The sequence below is a fragment of the Ammospiza nelsoni genome, chromosome 25, assembly GCF_027579445.1.
Source record: "Ammospiza nelsoni isolate bAmmNel1 chromosome 25, bAmmNel1.pri, whole genome shotgun sequence".
Lineage (NCBI taxonomy): Eukaryota > Metazoa > Chordata > Aves > Passeriformes > Passerellidae > Ammospiza > Ammospiza nelsoni.
In genome coordinates this window covers 207,281-226,254 of record NC_080657.1, presented here as the reverse complement: position 1 = coordinate 226,254, position 18,974 = coordinate 207,281, and the positions used below count along the sequence as shown (strand labels likewise).

General features: G+C 54.3%; 2 protein-coding genes across 3 annotated transcripts in view; both read left to right on the top strand.

Annotated features, from left to right (window-relative positions):
- Positions 1 to 1,111: 1,111 nt before the first annotated feature.
- SESN2 (sestrin 2) lies at positions 1,112 to 7,017 on the top strand. 2 transcript variants are annotated; one of them, XM_059488818.1, is made up of 10 exons: positions 1,112 to 1,292; positions 1,910 to 1,975; positions 2,730 to 2,924; positions 3,280 to 3,462; positions 3,721 to 3,930; positions 4,266 to 4,416; positions 4,581 to 4,696; positions 5,034 to 5,224; positions 5,794 to 5,938; positions 6,009 to 7,017. In XM_059488818.1, exons 1-10 carry the CDS (start codon positions 1,215 to 1,217, stop codon positions 6,093 to 6,095), a joined length of 1,422 nt encoding a protein of 473 aa, XP_059344801.1. In that variant the 5' UTR covers positions 1,112 to 1,214; the 3' UTR covers positions 6,096 to 7,017. The 2 variants fall into 2 exon arrangements, with proteins under 2 accessions (XP_059344801.1, XP_059344802.1); XM_059488819.1 differs by lacking the exons at positions 1,112 to 1,292; positions 1,910 to 1,975 and adding an exon at positions 2,225 to 2,597.
- A 1,775-nt stretch (positions 7,018 to 8,792) lies between these two features.
- Positions 8,793 to 18,974, top strand: part of PHACTR4 (phosphatase and actin regulator 4) — a 49,914-nt gene continuing 39,732 nt past the window's right edge. Inside the window, exon 1 of the mRNA XM_059488804.1 lies at positions 8,793 to 8,892. The gene's annotated coding sequence lies outside the window, so the exon portion shown is untranslated. The remainder of the gene's footprint in view (positions 8,893 to 18,974) is intronic.

Sequence of the window (18,974 nt, the reverse complement as noted above, 5' to 3'; positions counted from 1 at the left end):
GTGGCCAGAGGCACCCAGACTCCACAGCCTCAGCACAGAGCCATGTTTGCAAAACACCCTAAAAATAGCCCCAGGAAGGGACAAGGAGCAATGCCCAGGGACGTTTCTAAGTGGCCGTGCCCTCCTGCATGCAGAGGCTGGGCCTGTGGGCTGTGCCGAGGGTGGCTGTTCCAGCCGTGGGCTGTGCGGCTGGCGCTGCAGTGCCAGGGAGCTCTGACGTTCCCCTGCTGGCAGGAGCTCAGCCCGGAGCCAGAGGAGGCTGTTGCCAGGAGAATCCTGAGTTGTTTGTGCAGCGACTCCTGTGTGCTGGGCTGTCAGGCAGCACCCATGCTGTGTCTGGGACAGCCCATGGTTGTGAGGGTGGGATTTTATCCCTTGTTTTCATGTTTTGTTTTTTCTTCCGTCCCTTTGGAGAAACACCAAAGCCAGTAAAAGAGTCAGAGAATCCAAGACCTTTTTGATTGGAAGAGATCTTAAAGCTCATCCGCCCCCCTCTGATGGGCAAGGACACCTTCCACCATCCCAGGTTGCTCCAAGTCCTGTCCAGCCTGGCCTTGGACACTTCCAGGGATCCAGGGGCAGCCGCAGCTGCTCTGGACACCTGTGCCAGGGCCTGCCCACCCTCACAGGGAAAGATTCCTTCCCAATATCCCATCTATCCCTCCCTTCTGGCAGCAGGAAGCCATTCCCCCTTGTCCTGGTACTTCAGGCCCTTGTCCCAAGTCCCTCTCCAGCTCTCCCGGAGCCCTTTTAGGCTCTGGAATGGGCTCGAAGTTTTCCCCCAGAGCCTTCTTCAGGCTGAACCCCTTCAGCTCTCCCCGTGTTTGTCCAGTGGAGAGGGTCTCCAGCCCTCTTTGGAGCATTCTGGCCTCCTGGGCTCACTCGGGCGGTTCGATATCCCTGTGATGCCCGTGCCCGGAGCTGGGGTGTTTGCCTCAGGCCGGTTTCTCTCGGGCCCCGGCTGCGGGGTCGGGGAAGGGCGCCCGGCCCTGGGTAGACCTGACGGCTGCGCGCTGGCCACGCCCCGCATTGTCATTGGTCTGATTGTTGCTGGGTGGCCCCGCCCCCAAGCTCCCATTGGCGGAGGCGGGCGGAGGGGCGTGTCCCCGCCCCGTGCTATGTAAGCGTGGCGGGCGCGGGGTCCCGGGGTCGCTGCGGGGACGGGGGGCGGCCGGGGCTGTCCCGGGCTGTCCCCGCCGCCCAGCCCCAGCGTGATGCTGGTCGCCGGCTCGCCGTGCAGCCCCGCGGGGCCGGAGGAGCACCGGGGCTGCGGGGCCCGGCGGGACGGCCAGGTAAGGGCTCCCGGGCTGTACCGCCCCGTCCCCGGGCGCGCACGGTGCAGCCCGCACGGGCGTCCCTCGGAGAGGCGTGGGGTCGTGCCCCGCTGCCCGCCCCGCCCGCCTGCAGGGAGGCGAGGAGCCGGAACATGTCCCGAAAGCGGCCGGGACAGGAGCAGCCCTTTGGCCGCACACGGGAGCTCTAGCCCCGAGGAGTGTGGGGCAGAAAGGACCCGAACCCCGTGCTTGGAGCAGGGGCAGCCCTGCCAGTGTGCGGGGAAATCGTGATGTTCAGTGGCGTTTTGTGCCCAGGGAGGGTCGGTGGGACCGCGGAGCGGGCCGTCGGCACAGTGCTGCTCCCGCTGCCCAGTGCCGTGCTGTGCCCGTTCCTCGCTGCCGTCCCGTGGCGGTGGTGCCCCGCGCTCGGAGCGGTGTCACAGCCGGCTGTCCCGCTGTGTCACAGCGCAGCAACATCGCAGCCCGGTTTCATCAGGCGCGGCCAGCCTGACGCACAGGGTGTGGGGACACGGCCCCGCGGCCCGTGCCGGTGTCCGCCTGAGTCACCCCTTCCGGTGACGCCGACGGGGATGTTCCCGGGCTCCGCTGACTCCCGGCTCTGCCTTCCTTCCTAGGAAAGAGGAGTTGAGGCTGCCCGGGAGCTGGCGAGGGGCCCCAGCGCCTTCATTCCCCTGGGAGAGGTAAAGCGATGAGGATTGGCTTGGGTGGGGGTCTCTTTCACCCTTCCCTGCTGCGGGAAGGATTCCCAGCCCTCCTATTCCTGGTGCCTGATGGGGATGGGATGCTGAGGATGGGATGGAGAGGGGTCACCCACCCCAGGAGGATCCTTGTGGCATTGGGGGGGGGGTCGTTCTGGAGATTAGGGGAACAGCTGTATTTCACCCTGGTGTTTGCTTGCCCTGCCTGTGCCTCAGTTTCCCCACTCAGTCAGACACATCTGTGTTTCCCCTGCGATGCAAAGACCCACACCCTTGCCCTGCCCGACCCCAGCATTCTGCCCTGACATCCCCAGGGCACCTGGGCCCTATCTCAGCGCCCACATTCACTGCTCCAGATGTTCCTCCTCAGGCAGAGATAGCGCCGTGGTTTCGTCACCGCGCTGGGGGCTGACCCCCATCTCCTCCTCCCTGGCACTGCAGAGCCCAAACAAACAACCCAACCCACAGGCCGAGCAGGACGGGCTGTGTGGGTTCTGCCATGGAGACCCCCGAGCCCCCCGTGCCCCCTGGGGCTGGCAGGGGGGGCACGGGCAGCGGGGGCCCCCGGCGGTGTCCGTTCCGGAGGCAGGGCGCTTCCACTGGGGTGAGGATCCAGCCTCGGTGCTCTTGGGCTCCTGCGTGTTGGGGGGCGTCTCCGTTTAGGTTAGGGAAGGTTGGGAAGGGTGGGAGCCCACAGCTCGCAGCCCTTCACTTCTCTCCTCTCCTCCTCGCGCAGATCCCGCGGGAAGGCGGGGAGAGCAGCCTGCACCAGCTCCTCGACGCCTTCGTCTCCGCAGGCAGGGTGGACCACGTCGCCATGGTCATGGGGCTGCACCCCCAGTACCTCAGCAGCTTCTGGAAGACCCAGTGCCTCCTGCTGCGCATGGACGGGCCCCTGCCCTACCACAAGCGCCACTACATCGCCATCATGGTGAGCAGCGGGGCCCTGGGGGTGCTGTGGGGACACAGGGGCTGCGTGGGGTCCCAGCACTGCTGCTCAGGAGGCTTTTGGGACCCCAGAGATGGGCCCCTTTCTGATCTGACATCCCAAACCCCTTTGGGGCTGGTGCCCACCCAGGGTACCCCAACACCCTTCCTCCAGGCCCTCTGGAGCACTGGCACTGATAGTGAGGGGGAAAATCCCCCTGTCTGGAAGTCACATCCCCATAGAAAACCCTCCAGGAGTGACATGGGATGCGTGGGCTCCCTGCCTTGGCTTCTTCGGGGGCTTGTGGCAGGGTGGGACCCCAGGCGGGGCTGGGGCTGACCGCTGGCTCTCCCCACAGGCTGCAGCCCGGCACCGCTGCTCCTACCTGGTGGGGCTGCACATGAGGGAGTTCCTGCAGATGGGGGGCAGCCCTGCGTGGCTGCAGGGGCTGCACTGTGCCCCCCAGAAACTCCGGAACCTCAACGAGATCAACAAGCTGCTGGCGCACCGGCCCTGGCTCGTCACCAAGGAGCACATCGAGGTGAGAGCTGGTGCTGCCAGCACAGATCCCCCCAGAACACACAGACTGATCCCAGGGGTCACCTCCTGTGTGCACGGCCCCCAGGGTTTAACCCTTTCAGGGCTGAGGGAGGCAGTGGGGTGGGAAGGGGTGACTTGCCCCTGACAGGTCTATGGGTGAGGCACTTCCCAAACACTCCTGTATCCCTGCCCCTGGTGTGCCCCAGCACTGGGCTGGGGTGGGCTGGGGGGTCCCTCCGAGCCCTGCTGTGTGTCACAGGCACTGCTGAGGCCGGGGCAGGACAGCTGGTCGCTGGCAGAGCTGGTGCAGGCGCTGGTGCTGCTCACCCACTACCACTCGCTGGCATCCTTTGTCTTCGGCTGCGGCATCAGACCCGAGGGGGAGCAGGACGTGGGGAGCAGCTGCTGGGCCCCCTCACCCCACAGCAACAGCAGCCCCGCCTCTGGGGACAGCATGGGGGGCTCTGGGGTAAGAGGGGCTTTGCCTTGCCGGGTGTGAATGTACCCTGGGATGCTTTATGGGGCTGCCCCTGGGAATCACAAATTGGCTTGGATGGGAGGGACCTTAAAGCCTGTCTTGTTCCACCCCCTGCCATGGGCAGGGACACCTTCCACTGTCCCAGCCTGCTCCAAGCCCTGTCCAACCTGGCCCTTAACACTTTTAGGGATGGGAGCTGCTGGAATCTGGGCAGGACCAACCCAGAGGGAGATGCCCAGGGGTTCCCCCAAGTGCCAGCAGATCTGGGGCTGGGAGCCCCTCTGGTTGACCAGGGGCAGGGCTGACCCTGCCCTGTGCTTCTCCAGGGCACAGATGCCATGCAGGAGTTGGATGTGCTGATGGAGAGGATGAAGCTGCTGCAGGAAAACCAGCTGGAGGAGGACGGAGTCACACAGGAGGAGATGGCAACACGCTTCGAGCTGGAGAAGACAGAGAGTTTGCTGGTCCCTTCCTCAGGTGAGGAGGTGCAGGGGGCAACTCTGGGGGCAGGAGGTCCCCGTGGGCCAGGGGAGCCCGAGGGGGGGAAAAGAACCAGAACCTGCCTGAGGGAGAGGGGGATCAGCTCCCCAGTGCAGCGCTGACTCCATCTGGGCTCATGGCTCTGCATTGGTGCCTTGTAGATGTTTTGGATCCCTCGCTGCAGTCCAACATCCGCTGCTTCCTGGAGGACCCTGAGTTCGGATACAAGGACTTCACACGCAGGGGGGAGCAGGCCCCCCCCACTTTCCGTGCACAGGTGGGTGCTCAGCAGTGCCTCAGCTCTGGGGGTGCCTCCTGTTTATGTCAGGGCTGTTCCCAGGATTGAGGATAGTTCAGGTCGCCTGTCCTGGCTGTGCTCCCTCCAATTGGCAGAGCCTGAAACAAGAGGAATAAAGTCCTTGACTCAGGATAAACCAAATTTAGCAAAAAATCCAGACCATCAGTGTGTTACCAACACCCTTCTCATTCCAAATCCAAAACACAGTGCTGGAACAGCGACTGAAAAGAAATTAACTCCACCCTTCCTGAAACCAGGACAGAGGGATCCCCCTTTTCCCCACCAAACCCCTACCCTAGCGTCCTTTCTCCACCAGGATTACACATGGGAGGACCACGGCTACTCGCTGATCAACCGCCTGTACCCAGACGTGGGACAGCTCCTGGATGAGAAGTTCCAGGTGGTTTACAACCTGACCTACAACACCATTGCCATGCACTGCGGCGTGGACACCTCCGTGCTGCGCCGCGCCATCTGGAACTACGTGCACTGCGTCTTCGGCATCCGGTGCGTGCCCGGAGGGGCTGGGCTCTCTGCTCCTCCTTGGGAAGGGCCAGGAGCAGCTCCTGCATTAACCTGGCTGGGCTCTCTGCTCCTCCTTGGGAAGGGCCAGGAGCAGCTCCTGCATTAACCTGGCTGGGCTCTCTGCTCCTCCTTGGGAAGGGCCAGGAGCAGCTTCAGTGACTTGTCTGGGTTAACCTGGCTGGGCTTTCTTTCCTGTCTTGGGAAGGGTCAGGAGCAGCTCCAGTGAGTTGTCTGGGTTAGAGCACTGCTGCTTCCCTAAGGCGAAGTGGTGCTGGTGGCGGGCTTGGCTGAGGTTCAGAACAACCCTGGGAAAGGAGAATTTAATACAAAATTACAGTAAGGATGGTCAGGCTCTGGCAGATTTTGCCCACAGAGGTGGCAGAATCCTGGAAGTGTCCAAGGACAGGGCTTGGAGCACACTGGGACAGTGGAATGTTTCCCTGCCATGGCAGGGGTGGAACTGGAAGGGCTGTAAGGTCCCTTCCCACCCAAAGCACTCTGGATTCTATGAGTGCACAAATGTCTGCAATAACACATCCTCCTCTCTCCAGCTATGATGACTACGACTACGGGGAGGTGAACCAGCTCCTGGAGCGCAACTTAAAGGTCTACATCAAGACAGTGGCCTGCTACCCAGAGAGGACAACCAAGCAGATCTACGCACAGTTCTGGAGGCACTTCAAGCACTCGGAGAAGGTGCTGGCCCCTCCCTCCCCCTGCAGGGTGCTCAGGTGCTGGCCCTGTGCCTGACCCTGCTCTCCTGTAGGTGCACATCAACCTGCTCCTGCTGGAGGCACGAATGCAGGCAGCTCTGCTCTACGCCCTCAGGGCTGTCACCCGCTACATGACCTGACCTGAGCTGCTCTGCTCCTGCTCCTGTCCTGGCTGTGCAGGAACAGCCAGGGGGCAGCTGGAGCCCTGGAATTCCACTGCACTATTGTCTCCCTGCTTCACGGGCCTAGAGCTGTGGAAGTGGGAGCTTCCCTGCGCTTTCTCCCCAGAGAGGGGAGCCCCAGGAAGCTGCTGGTGCTGGAAGACCCCAGAGTGCTGCCCTGGGCCTGGCAGAGCTGCGAGGGCTCTGCTGCTCCGTGCCTTTTTGGGGCTGGCCTGAGCGGAGCCAGACTGGGATGTCTGTGGCTGCAGTGCTGGTGTCACACCCTGTGACGTGTCCTGGCACCAAGGCTGCCGCCGAAGAGGACTGTCCCCCTGCCCGAGATGGCCAGAGGATGTCACGGCCTTCACCCCTGCCTTTTGGGTCCTGCTGTGCTGGGAGACACAGCTGCTGGTGGGGGTGCTGCCCTGGCACCCCCTCCCCACCTTTCTGCCTCATCACCTGCAGTTTGGGACGTGAAGTGCCTTTAACCTCAGTGCCAGGGCAGGAGCAGGGAAAGGGTAAGAAAACCTGAGTGTGTTTTACACCTTTTTGCAGTTTTCCAACCACTGGCACATCTCCACTGCCTCAGCTTCAGGGGCTGAGGTGGGGAGCTGTGCTGGGGCATGAGGCTCCCTCAGCCCCTCTCCTGTTGTGAGGGTGGCATGGGCTGCCCATGGCTTCACCCAGATCTGCCAGAGCATCCCCAGCAGCACACAGAGGTGCCTCTGGGGAGCAGGATCCAGGGCCAGCAGCATCGCCACCCTTGGTTTGGCTGTTGAATGATAGCTCCAGTTAAGTTATTTCTATTTTTTTTGATGTATTAACTTCTGACTAGGCATGGAAATGCCTCTGTAACTCTGCTATTGATCTTGTTTGAAAAAATAAAATAATTATTTTTTAACTCTTTTTCCTGTTTCAATTTCCCCTTGGTCAGCCCAGGGGCTGTTCCTGTGTGGCAGGAGTGGAGTGCAGGCTCTTGCTGCTCTGGGGGTACCCAGGGGCATCCCCGAGCTGTCCAAGGGAGGGTGCGGAGGTCTGAGTCCTCCCCATGCGCCCGAGAGGGATGGGTTTGGCTTCAGTAAACTCTCCTTGTGGTGGCACCTTCCTGGGAAGGCAGGATGGAGGCACGGCACTCACCCCGTGTGTGTGTCCACGGGATGCTCTGACCCTCTGCAGTGGGGCTGGGGGGCAGCAGGACACCCCAAGCCCACGATGGGGAGCCCAGCTCTTATCAGGGTGTGGGCAGGAGCCCCTGGGAGCTGCTGATAAGATCCCTGGGGAGGGGCCAGCGCTGCAGGGAAGGTGTGTGAGCCTTGAGCCTTCCCTGAGTGCCTGAGGAGCCAGGTCTGGCTCTGGGGCTGCTCAGGACCCTGCAGGGAGAGGGGGACCCACCGTGCTGCCCCTCGGAGCACGGGGAGGGCAGGGGGGCCTGAGTTTGCTGGGGATGCTGGGGCAGAGTCTCTGTTTTGGGGGAAAGAGGTTTGAGGGCAGCTTTTCTGGGGAAACTGAGGCAGGGGGACTGGGCTCCCTGGGCTGTGCTGGTTGTGCCAGAGTTCCTGGTGGGGATAAGAGCAGAGCCCCCACAAAGTGCTGTTCTTTCAGGGTGTCACCCTATAGCTCCAGAGAGCACTGGGGGGACCTGGGGGGCTTGGGGAGCTGAGCCAGCCCTCGGGTCTCCTTTAGCCCCTGCCCTGGCTCATTGCATCACTTCAACCCCCTTGGTTTTTTCAGTTGGTCACAATTATAAACCAATAAATTCTTCATTCAGTGCATTACTAAAGCCTGCAATTTGTGTACACATCTATAATTTATCCACAGCTTTCACTGTTCTCTTGCAGGGCAGGTGTGTTAATAATCTCCCTACCTATAGCTGATAGTTATGATCCAAATAAATGCCTTTTTTTTTCCTCACTGCAATTGCCCTCAATTTAAAAACATAACGTGTTAGTGGTGTTTAACACACATCAAAGAAACAGGAAATAATAGTAGCGGTGGCAGTAGTAGTAGTAGTAATAATAATAATAATAATAATAATAATAATAATAATAATAATAATAATAATAATAATAATAATAATAATAATAATAATAATAATAATAATAATTTGTGCTGAAGGAACATTTTACAACTGATGGAGCCCGAAGTGCTTTGCAAAGGCGGCATCCCTGGGGCTGAGCTGCCCTCGCTGTGCAGGGTTCACGTGAGGCTGGAGATGAGAAACACCTGAGTGTGGGCAGGTGCAGGCAGACACCTGGATCCGCTGCACGGGCTGAAGTGAACAATCACAGAGCCCAGGCGGGACCGGCCCGGGGCCGGGCCTCCGGACCCGGTGCCAAAGCCCCACAGTTCGCTCACGCCCTGACCCCAAAATCTCATCCTCCCACCCCAAACCCCCATCGCCAGTCACTCCATGGCCTCAGAGCCGCCGTCCAACCTCTCCCAGCACCTCATCATCCCCCTGGCCCCAACGCTCCGAACGCCCCCGACCCCAAATCCCGTTCGTCCCCCGGCCGGGGGGCGTGTTCTCCGGTTCGGAGGCGTATCCCCATAGTTCCGGGGGGCGTGTCCTCCGTTCCGAGGGGCGTGTCCTCCGTTCCGGGGGCGTGTCCTCCGTTCCGGGGGGCGTGTCCTCCTGTCCAGAGGAGCGTGTCCTCCCGTCGCGGGGCAGTGTCCTCGCCGCCCGCACTACATTTCCCGACATGCCCTGCGCGCGGCTTCCGGCGGCGCGTCCCGGCAGCGGCGGCGGCGGCGGCGGCAGCGGCGGCGGCGGCGGCAGGTGAGGGAGGGAGGGAGGGAGGGAGGGAGGGAGGGAGGGAGGGCGGGCGGGGGCCCGGGAGCGCCGGCACGGCCGGGGAACCGCGGGGGAGCCCCGGGCCGGAGAACCGCCGCTCGGCCCTGCCCCGCTCCCTGCCGGGGGCCAGCGCTGCGGGGCGGGGGCGGTCCCGGTCCCGGTCCCGGAGGGGAAGCGGGGGCGCCCCGGGGATGCCGCGGGAGGGCCGGGGCTGTGCGGGCACCGCGCCGGGGGCGTCCGGGCAGCGGCTCGCGGGTCAAACGCAGCCTCTCGCTGGCTCCGAGCGCGAGGAGCGGAGTTCGCCGCTGTCCTCCGAAGGGCGGTTCGGGAACCCGGAGCGGCTGGGGCTGGCGCTCCGGTAAAACCCGGGTTGCGTCCCCGCCGCCCTCCCGTGCCTTGCCGTGAGTGTTTCCAGCTTCCCCAAAGTTCCCTCTGAGGCAGCCCCGTTGGTATTTCTTTGTTTGATCTCTCCTGCCTTAATGTTGACTGAAATTTGAAACGTCCCCGTTGTGCTTTCTGGCTTAATTGTTCTTTCCCTCTGTTTGCACGCAGATGAATTATTTACCTCTGTGCCTTGCATTGGCTTGTGTTTGTCCAGGTGGAGGTAGGCGAGGGCTTGGTGCCCTTCTCTGGCACTGAAATGCTGCAAAAAAAAAGTAAATGAAGCGAGACGGTGCTCAGCTGAGGCTGAAATAAACTGAACATTGAAGTTTTGTGATGCTCGTGTTTTTCAAAAGCAAGTCCGGTGCAGGATCAGGGAGGGGATTGATGAAGCTTCCCCAGGCCACTCTTGGTGGGTAAAGGATGTTCAGCTGAGTTAGTTTGATGTGCTGCAGAAGATGCAAGGGAGTGTAACCAGATTCCTCTCCCTGCTGTGATTTCCTCAGGAGTGCCTGGTGCTCTTCAAGCAGACCTTTTAAATGAATCCAAACTGCTTTCAAGAGTAGACGATACCTAAAATCGGCAGCTTACATGGTTTAAATTCCTTTTTATGAAGGAAAGGGCAAAATAGAGCCAAAATGAGGTCGATTGTGAGGGACTGTCACAGTTCCACCAGCTGAAGCTGAGTGTCTGGACAGTGATGGTAACAAAATCCCTTTCTCATTTAGAGTAGGTTTATTAAACCTGTTCTTGCCAGCAGTGCTGGGGATGACTGCGCTGGTCTGTCCCAAGTCAAGGTGGTTTCAAAGTGTGTCCTTTCCCAGGTGATACTCTATTATCTGATAATGTATCAGAGTGCTTTTGCAAGGAGCATTTTCTTTGTGGATTACCAGGGACTGAGCTGTGTCTGAGGCACAGAGTGTCCTCGGCCCCTGGGAGATGGAGTGGGAGTCCTGTTGGGAGCGTGGGGCAGTGCCACAAACGAGGGGATGTGATTGCATCCTCGTTTTCATGCTGTTGCATCAGTGATTATACAGCCTTCTACTTCATTCAGTCCCTGGTTAATTTCATTTCCAGTTCAATTTGATAACAGTTTTGAGAGCCAAATCATTTGTATTTAAACAAATGGCTTCTATTTTGATCAAATTTCATTGTGTTTGGCATGTGTTGCAGCATTCTATGTATTAAAAACTGCTGAGGCTGTGGTTCCTGCAGGTTAATTAGCTGGTGATGAATATTTAGTTACAAGCTGTACAAAACCTGTGTCTGGGTATGTGAGGGGGGCTTAAAACAGAACTGGGCTTTTCTGGTTGGTCTCAGTGATCCTATGAGTGAAGAAAGCTGCAAATATCATTGGGATCATTTGGATTACCTCAAAACATGTCATTTTTCAGGCAAAACTGGAACTTTGGGCTACAGGGAAGCTGGTAGGACTATTGGGGGAAAAGATATCATCTTGCTCCTGCATCCATTAAGGTGGGAGTGGAGATGCTCCAGGTCATTCATAATCAGTTCCCTTTAGCAGTGATTTTCTGCATACAAATGCCAGGTGGGTTTATTTTTCTGAGTGTGAGAATGCTTTTATTTTTTTGCTGGCAAGTTTAGACCCTGTAGAAAACTAATGTATGTGCAACTGTAGCAGTGTTGGGCCTGGGCTTTGTGTCGAGGGGAAAAAAGCCCTTTCAGAGATCTATTTTTATCAGTTAATTAGTCGCTGTTGCTGACGTGTGAGTGCTGTGGTGATAACTATTCCCAGTTCTTCCCTGCACAGTGGGGTCATGGTTAGGCAAGGAATGCAGCAGCCAGCATGGCTGCTCGTCCCCATGGCTGAGTTTAACTCCTTCCAAACTGTGCCCCTCAATCCAAGGGCAGATTCCGTGAGAGCAGCTGGCACACAGCTGAACAGAAGTTTGTCAGCCTTCAGCAGAGGTGCTTTCCTGAGGTGTGGAGGTTGGTGTGATTGTCCAGTGGCTGGGTGACAGGCCTGGAACCAGAGGTAAAAGGCTGCAGCTTTCCCAATTATTGCTCTTATCTGCTGATTTTGAATGACTCAGGACGGTTTGTCTGGCTTGGAAGGTGACCAGGCAGAACATGTAGTGATTACACATTGGTATTTTGCTTCTTGTAGATGAGGAGTTGCTGTTTTCCTGATTTCAAAATGACGAAGCCCTTAATCTGAAAATTCTTGTGTTGTTCATCCTATTGCTTGTGGTGTCACTTGTTTTTGATCCTCAGCTGTGCTGAGATAGGGAGGCGAGAGGCAGCTTTGGTCTCAGCCGTACCCTGCTTGTCACTGCCTGAATTTCTTTGTTTATTGGTGAATCTCTGCTCTTTCTGCTGGGGATGGGATGGGGGAGGGAGGACTCATCATCTCCAGAGAGAGGCTTTAAATGCTATTAGCCAAAAGAGCAGGCTTCATCTCCTAACTTGAACGAGTTGAGAGAAATAACACAAAGCACTGGTGGCAAAGATACGAAAATTGAGAGCAGTCCAAATGGTTTCTCTCTGCTGAGCCCTGGAAACAGATTTATTATTTCTTTTCCCTGAGCCTTTGGCTGGTAGCAGCTTTGGAGGAGTGAGGGAAGGGGTAAACAGATTGTTAACTTTACTCTTTAGTGTTTCTGCTTTTTGCATACTGACTCCAAAGCACAGCTAGGAATTGCTCACCTACCAGCTTCCTGCAGTCGTGACGGGGCAATTCATTATCAAGGACTAATTAACCGCAGCTGCTGAGTGTCATGGGGCAAAACAAGGTGCATACTGATGAGGTCGATTTGTGCAAGCCTGGCACTTCTGTGCAGTCGGTGCCTTTTGAAACACTTTTAGGAAAGATCATTGGACTTCGGTAAAGTTTACTGCCGTTAGAGGTTTGAACCTTTTCGCGGTCAGCTCCAGAGAGCCGCTGCTAAAAGCAGGAATCTCTTGGCTGCCAGTACCTAAAGGTTTTCCTTTAGTTAACCAAACCCCAAAAGTTAACCCCTTTATTACAGCTGTGTTGCCACAGACTCAGTTGTTTAAAATACATCAAGATTAATCCCCACCATTGATTTAAACTGTAGGCTGCCCCATATGGGCTTCCTTCATCACCTCACACTTGTCTGGGAAGGGTGAACCTCTCTTAATGTGCTTTTCTCTCCCTTGGCTTTTAAGGGTGTAATCAAGAAAAGTTTGGCCCTAATCATACCGGAAAGCCTTGGTTTGTAAACTTGGATCAAAGTTTGAGAGGCACTGACTCGTTTGGTGTCTGCGCAGTGTTTCATGGTGGGCCACGCTCAGACCTCTCGCTGTGTAAACACTGTGTTGCAGAGGATGACTTAGCAAAAAAAGAGATTATTACTGGATGTGGCCTTGAGGTTGGGATCACAAGCTGTGTCTCAGGCTGTGCTCATGGAGGTGAAGCTTCCAGAGGTGTTTGTGGACGGGGGATAAAGCCAAAGATTGTTGTCTTTGGAGGATTTGAGCTTTGAACAAAGCATGTCACTGTGCCAGTGTTCAGGGGGCTCTGGCTGTAGTCACATGCCTTTGAAGGTTGCGTTCTCTTGACTAATCCTTCTGTCCCACTCAAAATCAGGTCTGGGATGTGTGTCACCAGCTGAGCTCGCTGCTGTAGGTCGGGGGCTCAGCCGTTCTCACTGTGCCTGCTGGAAAGGGGCTTTGGGCACTGCTGTTGCTGTGTTGGCAAGAGCTCCCCTGCAGACGCCCAGAAGTGCTGCTGCTGGTGTGTTATCCATCCCTCTCCTCTCCAGAGCTGCCTAAAAGTTTTTGCTGGTTTGCTGCAGTGCCAAGATCCACGGGAAGCAGGTTTGCAGGTACAGCTAACACCCGCCAGCCTTTGGATCCCAGTGCAGGGGAGGCTTAAGTGGGTTTGAGCAGGGATGGGGGCAAGGTCAGGAGGATTTGAGCTGGTCTTTGCTGGCTGCATCAGGTTCTGTGGGAATGCATTTTTAAAGCTGCTCTGCTGCAATGCTGACAGTGGAAATCTGGATGGATCCACAGAATATCTGCTCTGTGTTCCTGGATGGATGACCTTGTGCTGATGAGGTTATCTTTATCAGCTGGGACTAAGGAGGAGGATCATTACTGAAATAGTGATGTCAGATTTGTGCTAGTAAATTTTGGCTTTTATTTTTGGCAATATTAAGTTTAGCGTCTGTTGCAAACCAGGTGAAACAGGAGAAGCAGGAGAAGAGCTGTTACAGAATCATGGAATATGCTGAGTAGGAAGGGAACCCATCAGGGTCATGGAGTCCAGCTCCTGCTAGATTTGTTCCCTTGTAAAGGGTATTTGTGTGATGCCAGAGGAGAACAAATAATTGTGGGATGAAGGATTATGAGGCTGCTGGATCCCCAAAATCAATGTGACACTAGTGATTACACTAACCAGTATTATTCCACATCTGCTTCTAGCTTCCAAATGAAGCCTTCAATCTGTATTTTAATGACTGTGTTCTCTCTACTTATCAACTGTGAGTCCAGGGAAAATAAGGATGCTCAGGTGGACAGGAGGCCTGGTTTAGCTCCCAGCTATGTTGCTGTTGTGGTGTTTGATGTCAGGCAAGTCACTTTTTCCTTGTTTCATCCTTCTGTCTATCCTCTCCAAAATTACCTGTGGTTAGTGAGGATTGTCATCCTCCTGTTTATAGCTAGAGGGACAAATTAATTCATCTCAGCCTTAAGGGCCATAATTAGCAGCCAGGTTCTACTGGTCTAGTCCCATCCTGTTCTGTGTCATACGGTGTGTAGGTGGGCCCTTTAGTAAATAGAGTATGAATAACAGGAGGAAGTGTTTGGGTATGTTGGGTAAGTCCAGCATCAGCTGTGTTCAAGGAATTGTTTCTTGATTTTCACCTTGTCCTGTATTTTGTGAATGTGTAATTTAATGTTTTAACTCTGCAATGTTTTTATTTAAATGCATATTCAGGGTTCACACTGGGCTTTCCTGTCTGTGGATCTTGCTTTTTGTATTAAGTGCTTTTGCAAGGGAAGATGTTTGAGAGCTTTTTCAGTGAAATAGGAAAAAAAAAAAAAGTTTGCCTTGATTCTACAGTAAATTCCCGCTGCTCTTGGGAAGTGGGATTTATAAAGCTGCTGGGCTGCATTTCAGCATGGAAAGGGAGGTGGGGGAGAAACTACCAGAAATTCATTTCTCCTTTAATATGGAGTTGTATAGGTGATACTGTTGCATGGAGAGCAGCAGTCCTTGCATAAGCACTGGATACATTAACATTTCTAACTAGTAAATTTATGGATAATCTCTTCTTTTGGAGGATTTATTTAGATTTGAGAGCATTAGCCTCTGGGAAAATTAAACCTCTTTTAAATCCACTTTGTTCAGGGACTAGAGAGAGGAACTGCTGGTAAGCCCTGCCATCTTCCTCCCGCGTTTCTCTGGGCTTGATTGGAATTGCAGTGCAGGGACACAGCTGGTCCACAGGCAGCCGGGCTTTCGTTTTAGCTGCTTTATCCAGTTGTGGCAAAATGGATTTGGAGCCTGTTTGCTGTTCCTGTAAGGGGCATGTGCAGCTTTAAGTGCTGCCAAAACCAAGAGAGCCCCTAAAACAACCAGCCCCAAAGGTAAGAAAGATGAAATGTTTGTGGGAGCTGAAATGTCTGGATAAAGCTGTTTTTCTGCATAATGTCACAGTTTTGAGGGACCGGTGGTGACTGAACTGTCAGTGTGCTGGGTGCTGCTGTGCCTGCTGAGGTGTACCTTCGTTTCAGGTGGCTGATTCATGGCTCTGTGTATTTAATCATAGTTTCTATAGCAGTGAAATCTTTAACAAGCAGGTGGAGTTTGCTCTTAGTCCATTGCGGGTTCACGTGAATGTCGTGGCCGATTCATTCTTGTGTTCTTGCTGAGCAGAGTCATTTCATAGGGGATAACATTGAAGGCAATTCTGTGTTTCTGGTGCATGTAATGAGTACCGAAACAGCTCTTTCATTTTAATACTATCACTATTTTTAATATTATATTGTGAGCATTGCTTTGTCCTGTCATGTGTGGCTGCACTGCTGAGTAAATGCAGAGTAGGATTCCTTATGCTGATGTGAATGTTTATCTTACTACCTTTTGATTATCATTTAAGATAATTGAACCTGTGATTGTAGACTTTAGTCTTCCTGTGTTCTCCACAAATGCATCCCTCAGGGTTTGATATTACCTGTTGTCTCATAATGTGACTGTGGTTTGGTCCTGTTGTACTGAAAGCTCAAATTCTTTAATTCTTCGTTGTTTCCAAGGTGGCTTTGGTGCAGGAAGCAGTTTTCATTCTTAATGCCAGCAGCAAGGGGCTTGATTTGCATCCTCAAGATAATGTGGGTAGTAGTTTTGTGTGGATTTAGAGCCACGTGTTGTGTTACTCTGGTGTCCTACAAAATACGTTGTGTTCTTGAACTTGGATCAGAATGTTGATCTGGAGAAGGGCCCTGTTGGGTCCCTCAGTGGGATGAGAGTTCTCTGGGATGGCTGACAGTGCTGCTGATGAGTTTGGCTTCAACAAAACTTCATTTGGAGCTGGTGTTGAGGTTGCTTTTGGGGAAGTGTGACAGTTTAACATTTGCCTGCGTTGATCATACCCTCTTCATCCTTGCCCTCTTTTGAGCGTGAGCACTTTAGAAGCAAATAAAGCTTCCTCATCAAAAATCCCCATTCTGATGTGGCATGTCACTTGCTTGTGACAACTATTTCAGTTGAAACAGGAGTGTGTTGGGAATGGATTTGTATCTCCATTAAACAGGAGGGGACCGTGTTCTTTGCCGGGAGTCTGTCGGAGATGCTGAAATGCTGAAAATTGTTGTGTTGAACTTGCCGTGCGTGGGGATCAGCAGCAGCAGGCTGACTTTTGCCCAAGTGAATGTGTGGGGTTGACCTGCTGTCCAAAATGCAGCACTAAAGCGCTTGGGAGTGTAGTGCATGGGGAGCTGGGGTGGTGGATGCCAGCACTGCTCAGCTCTGGGAGTGCAATTCCTGCCTCCTCCTTCATTGTGAACGGCTCCTGTTTTATTGTGGGTGTCCCTTGGAGCTGGAAATTGGAGAGGCTTTGCCTGTTAGGCACGCTGTGTGCAGGTGAAATGGAGGTCCTGGTTTATTTGCCATTTCTGCTAGTGTTGAAGGCAGGAACACTTTGTTCCCTGCTTTTGATTGTAGCAGTTTGGAGTGCGAGATCTTCCAAGCTTAATTTTGTGAATCTTTCTCACAGTTGCAGGCTTGATCCTGGAATTTAGTGTCCCTACAAGCTCAGTCTTCAAAAGGAATTCTTTCTTGGGAGGCTGTGTTTGTGCTGGCTGATAGGAACCTAGCTCGACTACCTGTAATCACTGTCTAGGTTTGTAGTAGCCATTGTGGGGTGAAATGTTTGCTGCCTTGGAGCAGAGTGTTTGTCAAATAGTCTCATTTAGTGCACCCAGATTTTTAACAGATGGGACAGATTTCTGTGAGCCTGGGCAACCACTACAATTGCTTTGCAAGGTGAGACATTTCTGTTTTGATGGGTGGGAGAATTAATAACGCTGTGTGATTCATTCCAGTGATGTGTCTAGTTTTGGATCAGATTTGGATTTTTTGTAAAGGATATTAGCATTTGTCTTCAGAGAAAGCTAAATTGAAAGGCAAAAGATGACAGAAGCAGTTCCTGAGCTGATAGGATGAATGAATCATGTGGCTAGAGATCCCTGTACACTTGAGGGGACTGGGAAAATTGGTCTAGGGCAACGTGATCAGTGTGCTCAGAAACTCTTCCCTTGTGCTTGGGGTGCCAGAGGGAGAGAGCGGCGCCAGGGCAGTGCAGTGTGGAGAGCAGGGCTGTGGGACACCAGCTCTGCCTTGGCTCTGCAGGGACAGTGATTGAGCACAGCAGGAATCTGCCCTGATGGAAGCGTTCTGCAGATGGCCAGACTTGCTGAGCAGCCCAGGAGCCACAAGCCCAGGAGCAGGGAAGGCAGTGTCGGTGTCTGCTGCTTTTGGAGCTCGGTGTGCGCTGCAGAGCAGCCTCCGTGCTGATTCTGTCTTTGCAAAGGCAGCCGTGTCTGAGGGAGTATTCAGCCGTCCCTGGTGGCCTCTGTTTGCCTAGCCCTGTTCCTGCTGTGAATCTGAGGCCGCCCTAAATGCCACCACACTTGAGGGATTACAGGGCAGGTCCAGCAGGAGGGAGCAAGGCAGAATTCAGGCTCCATTTTAGTGTTTTATTGCCTGCTCTTGGGGCTATCACTTCCTTTGCAAAGGAAGTGATTTACTTCCTGCAGAATTGCCCTGGACATAAGTAGGGTGTGCAAGAAAGTGAAAATCTCTGGTGATGACTGAGCTGTTCCATGTTAAATTTAATCATCTGGGGACATGTGGGGCAGGTGATGCATTAGTCAGATCTCAGGATGTGATCTGCCAGTGGAGGGATGTGGTCCCCAAAAGCCAGAGAGTGCCTGTGTGTTTTAGCAGATTGCAATTTAAGTGTGCTAGAGCGAGTCTGAACTGTTTTTGTGGCTGGAGGATTGCTGGTTTATGTCGTGATCCCTTAACAAAACAGCTCTGATGGAGGCAGCCTCTGCCATCGGGCTTTGTGTCTCAGCAGGACAAAGGCTGTGCTGGAAGCAAAGCGGGTGTCTGTGCCTGGTGTGTCCATCTGTGCTGGCTGGGAGAGAGCTGGAATTTGGAAATGCTCTTAACTGTGTGGGGGGAGCAGGTGGCTTTTCATCCCCATGAACTGTTTATTCTGGTATAGATTGGGGCAGGGTTCTGTTGCTGCCCATTGTTCCAAGAAAGTGGGAGGAATGAGGGGTAGAAAGCGTGGAACTGGTTAAACTGGAATTCCTGGGTAGTGCCTGCCCTTGAGTTATGATCAGCGAGGTCCTGCTTATTTCAAAACAGAGAGCTGAGAAATCCTGCTGCTTTGGGATCAGTTGGTGCTTTAGGGTTTTGCTTCTAGGTGTACTGGAGGAGTTTAAGAATAGTTTTGTAGCAGATAACTCAAATCTTGTAAATATGAGTAAACAATCTTGGTTTGTCACAGACGCTCTGGGATTATGCAGGATGGGTTCTCATGGCTTGGTGATCAAACAGCATGGGGAGATAAGGGTGGCACCTTCCCTGGGGTGTCTGCAGTGGGACAAGGGACAGAGGAGTGGGCAGGATCTGCGATTCCGTCGGGTTTTCGAGGCTGTTTGGTGCTGGGAAGGCTGACTCGATGTCCCCCCAGCCCAGCCCTAGCCCACTGCAGCTCTGTGAACTTCCAGAGGTGCTGTGGCTGCCGAGCAGCTCCTGTGCATTCGCTCCCTTCCCTTGTTCTCCAGCAACTGCTGTGGCCCACGTGACAAACAAACTGAGGAACTGAACTGCGTCCAAGCCAGCTGCTTCTGCACCAGGCTGGTTTTGGCTGGGGTCAGCTGCTCGGTGAGATCTCTGGGTCCTGTACAGGGAAGGGCTGGGAGCTCCTGCATGTACCTGGAGTGCTCCTAAGGCATGTCTTGTGGAGCATCCTCTGCTTGTGAATCCTCATGCTGCGTATGCAGAGCCACGTCCAGCACCCTTCCTGTTAATGCAGCCCATCCCACAGCATTTCCTCAGCTCCTGTGCCTCGAGAATGTTGAGACGTTGACGTTTTCTCTAATTTTAAAGTCCTCTCTGCTCCTTGGTGTTATAATGATTCCCTTGCTTAAATTTGCACAGTTGGAGAAGAGCATTTTTTCTTGGTTGC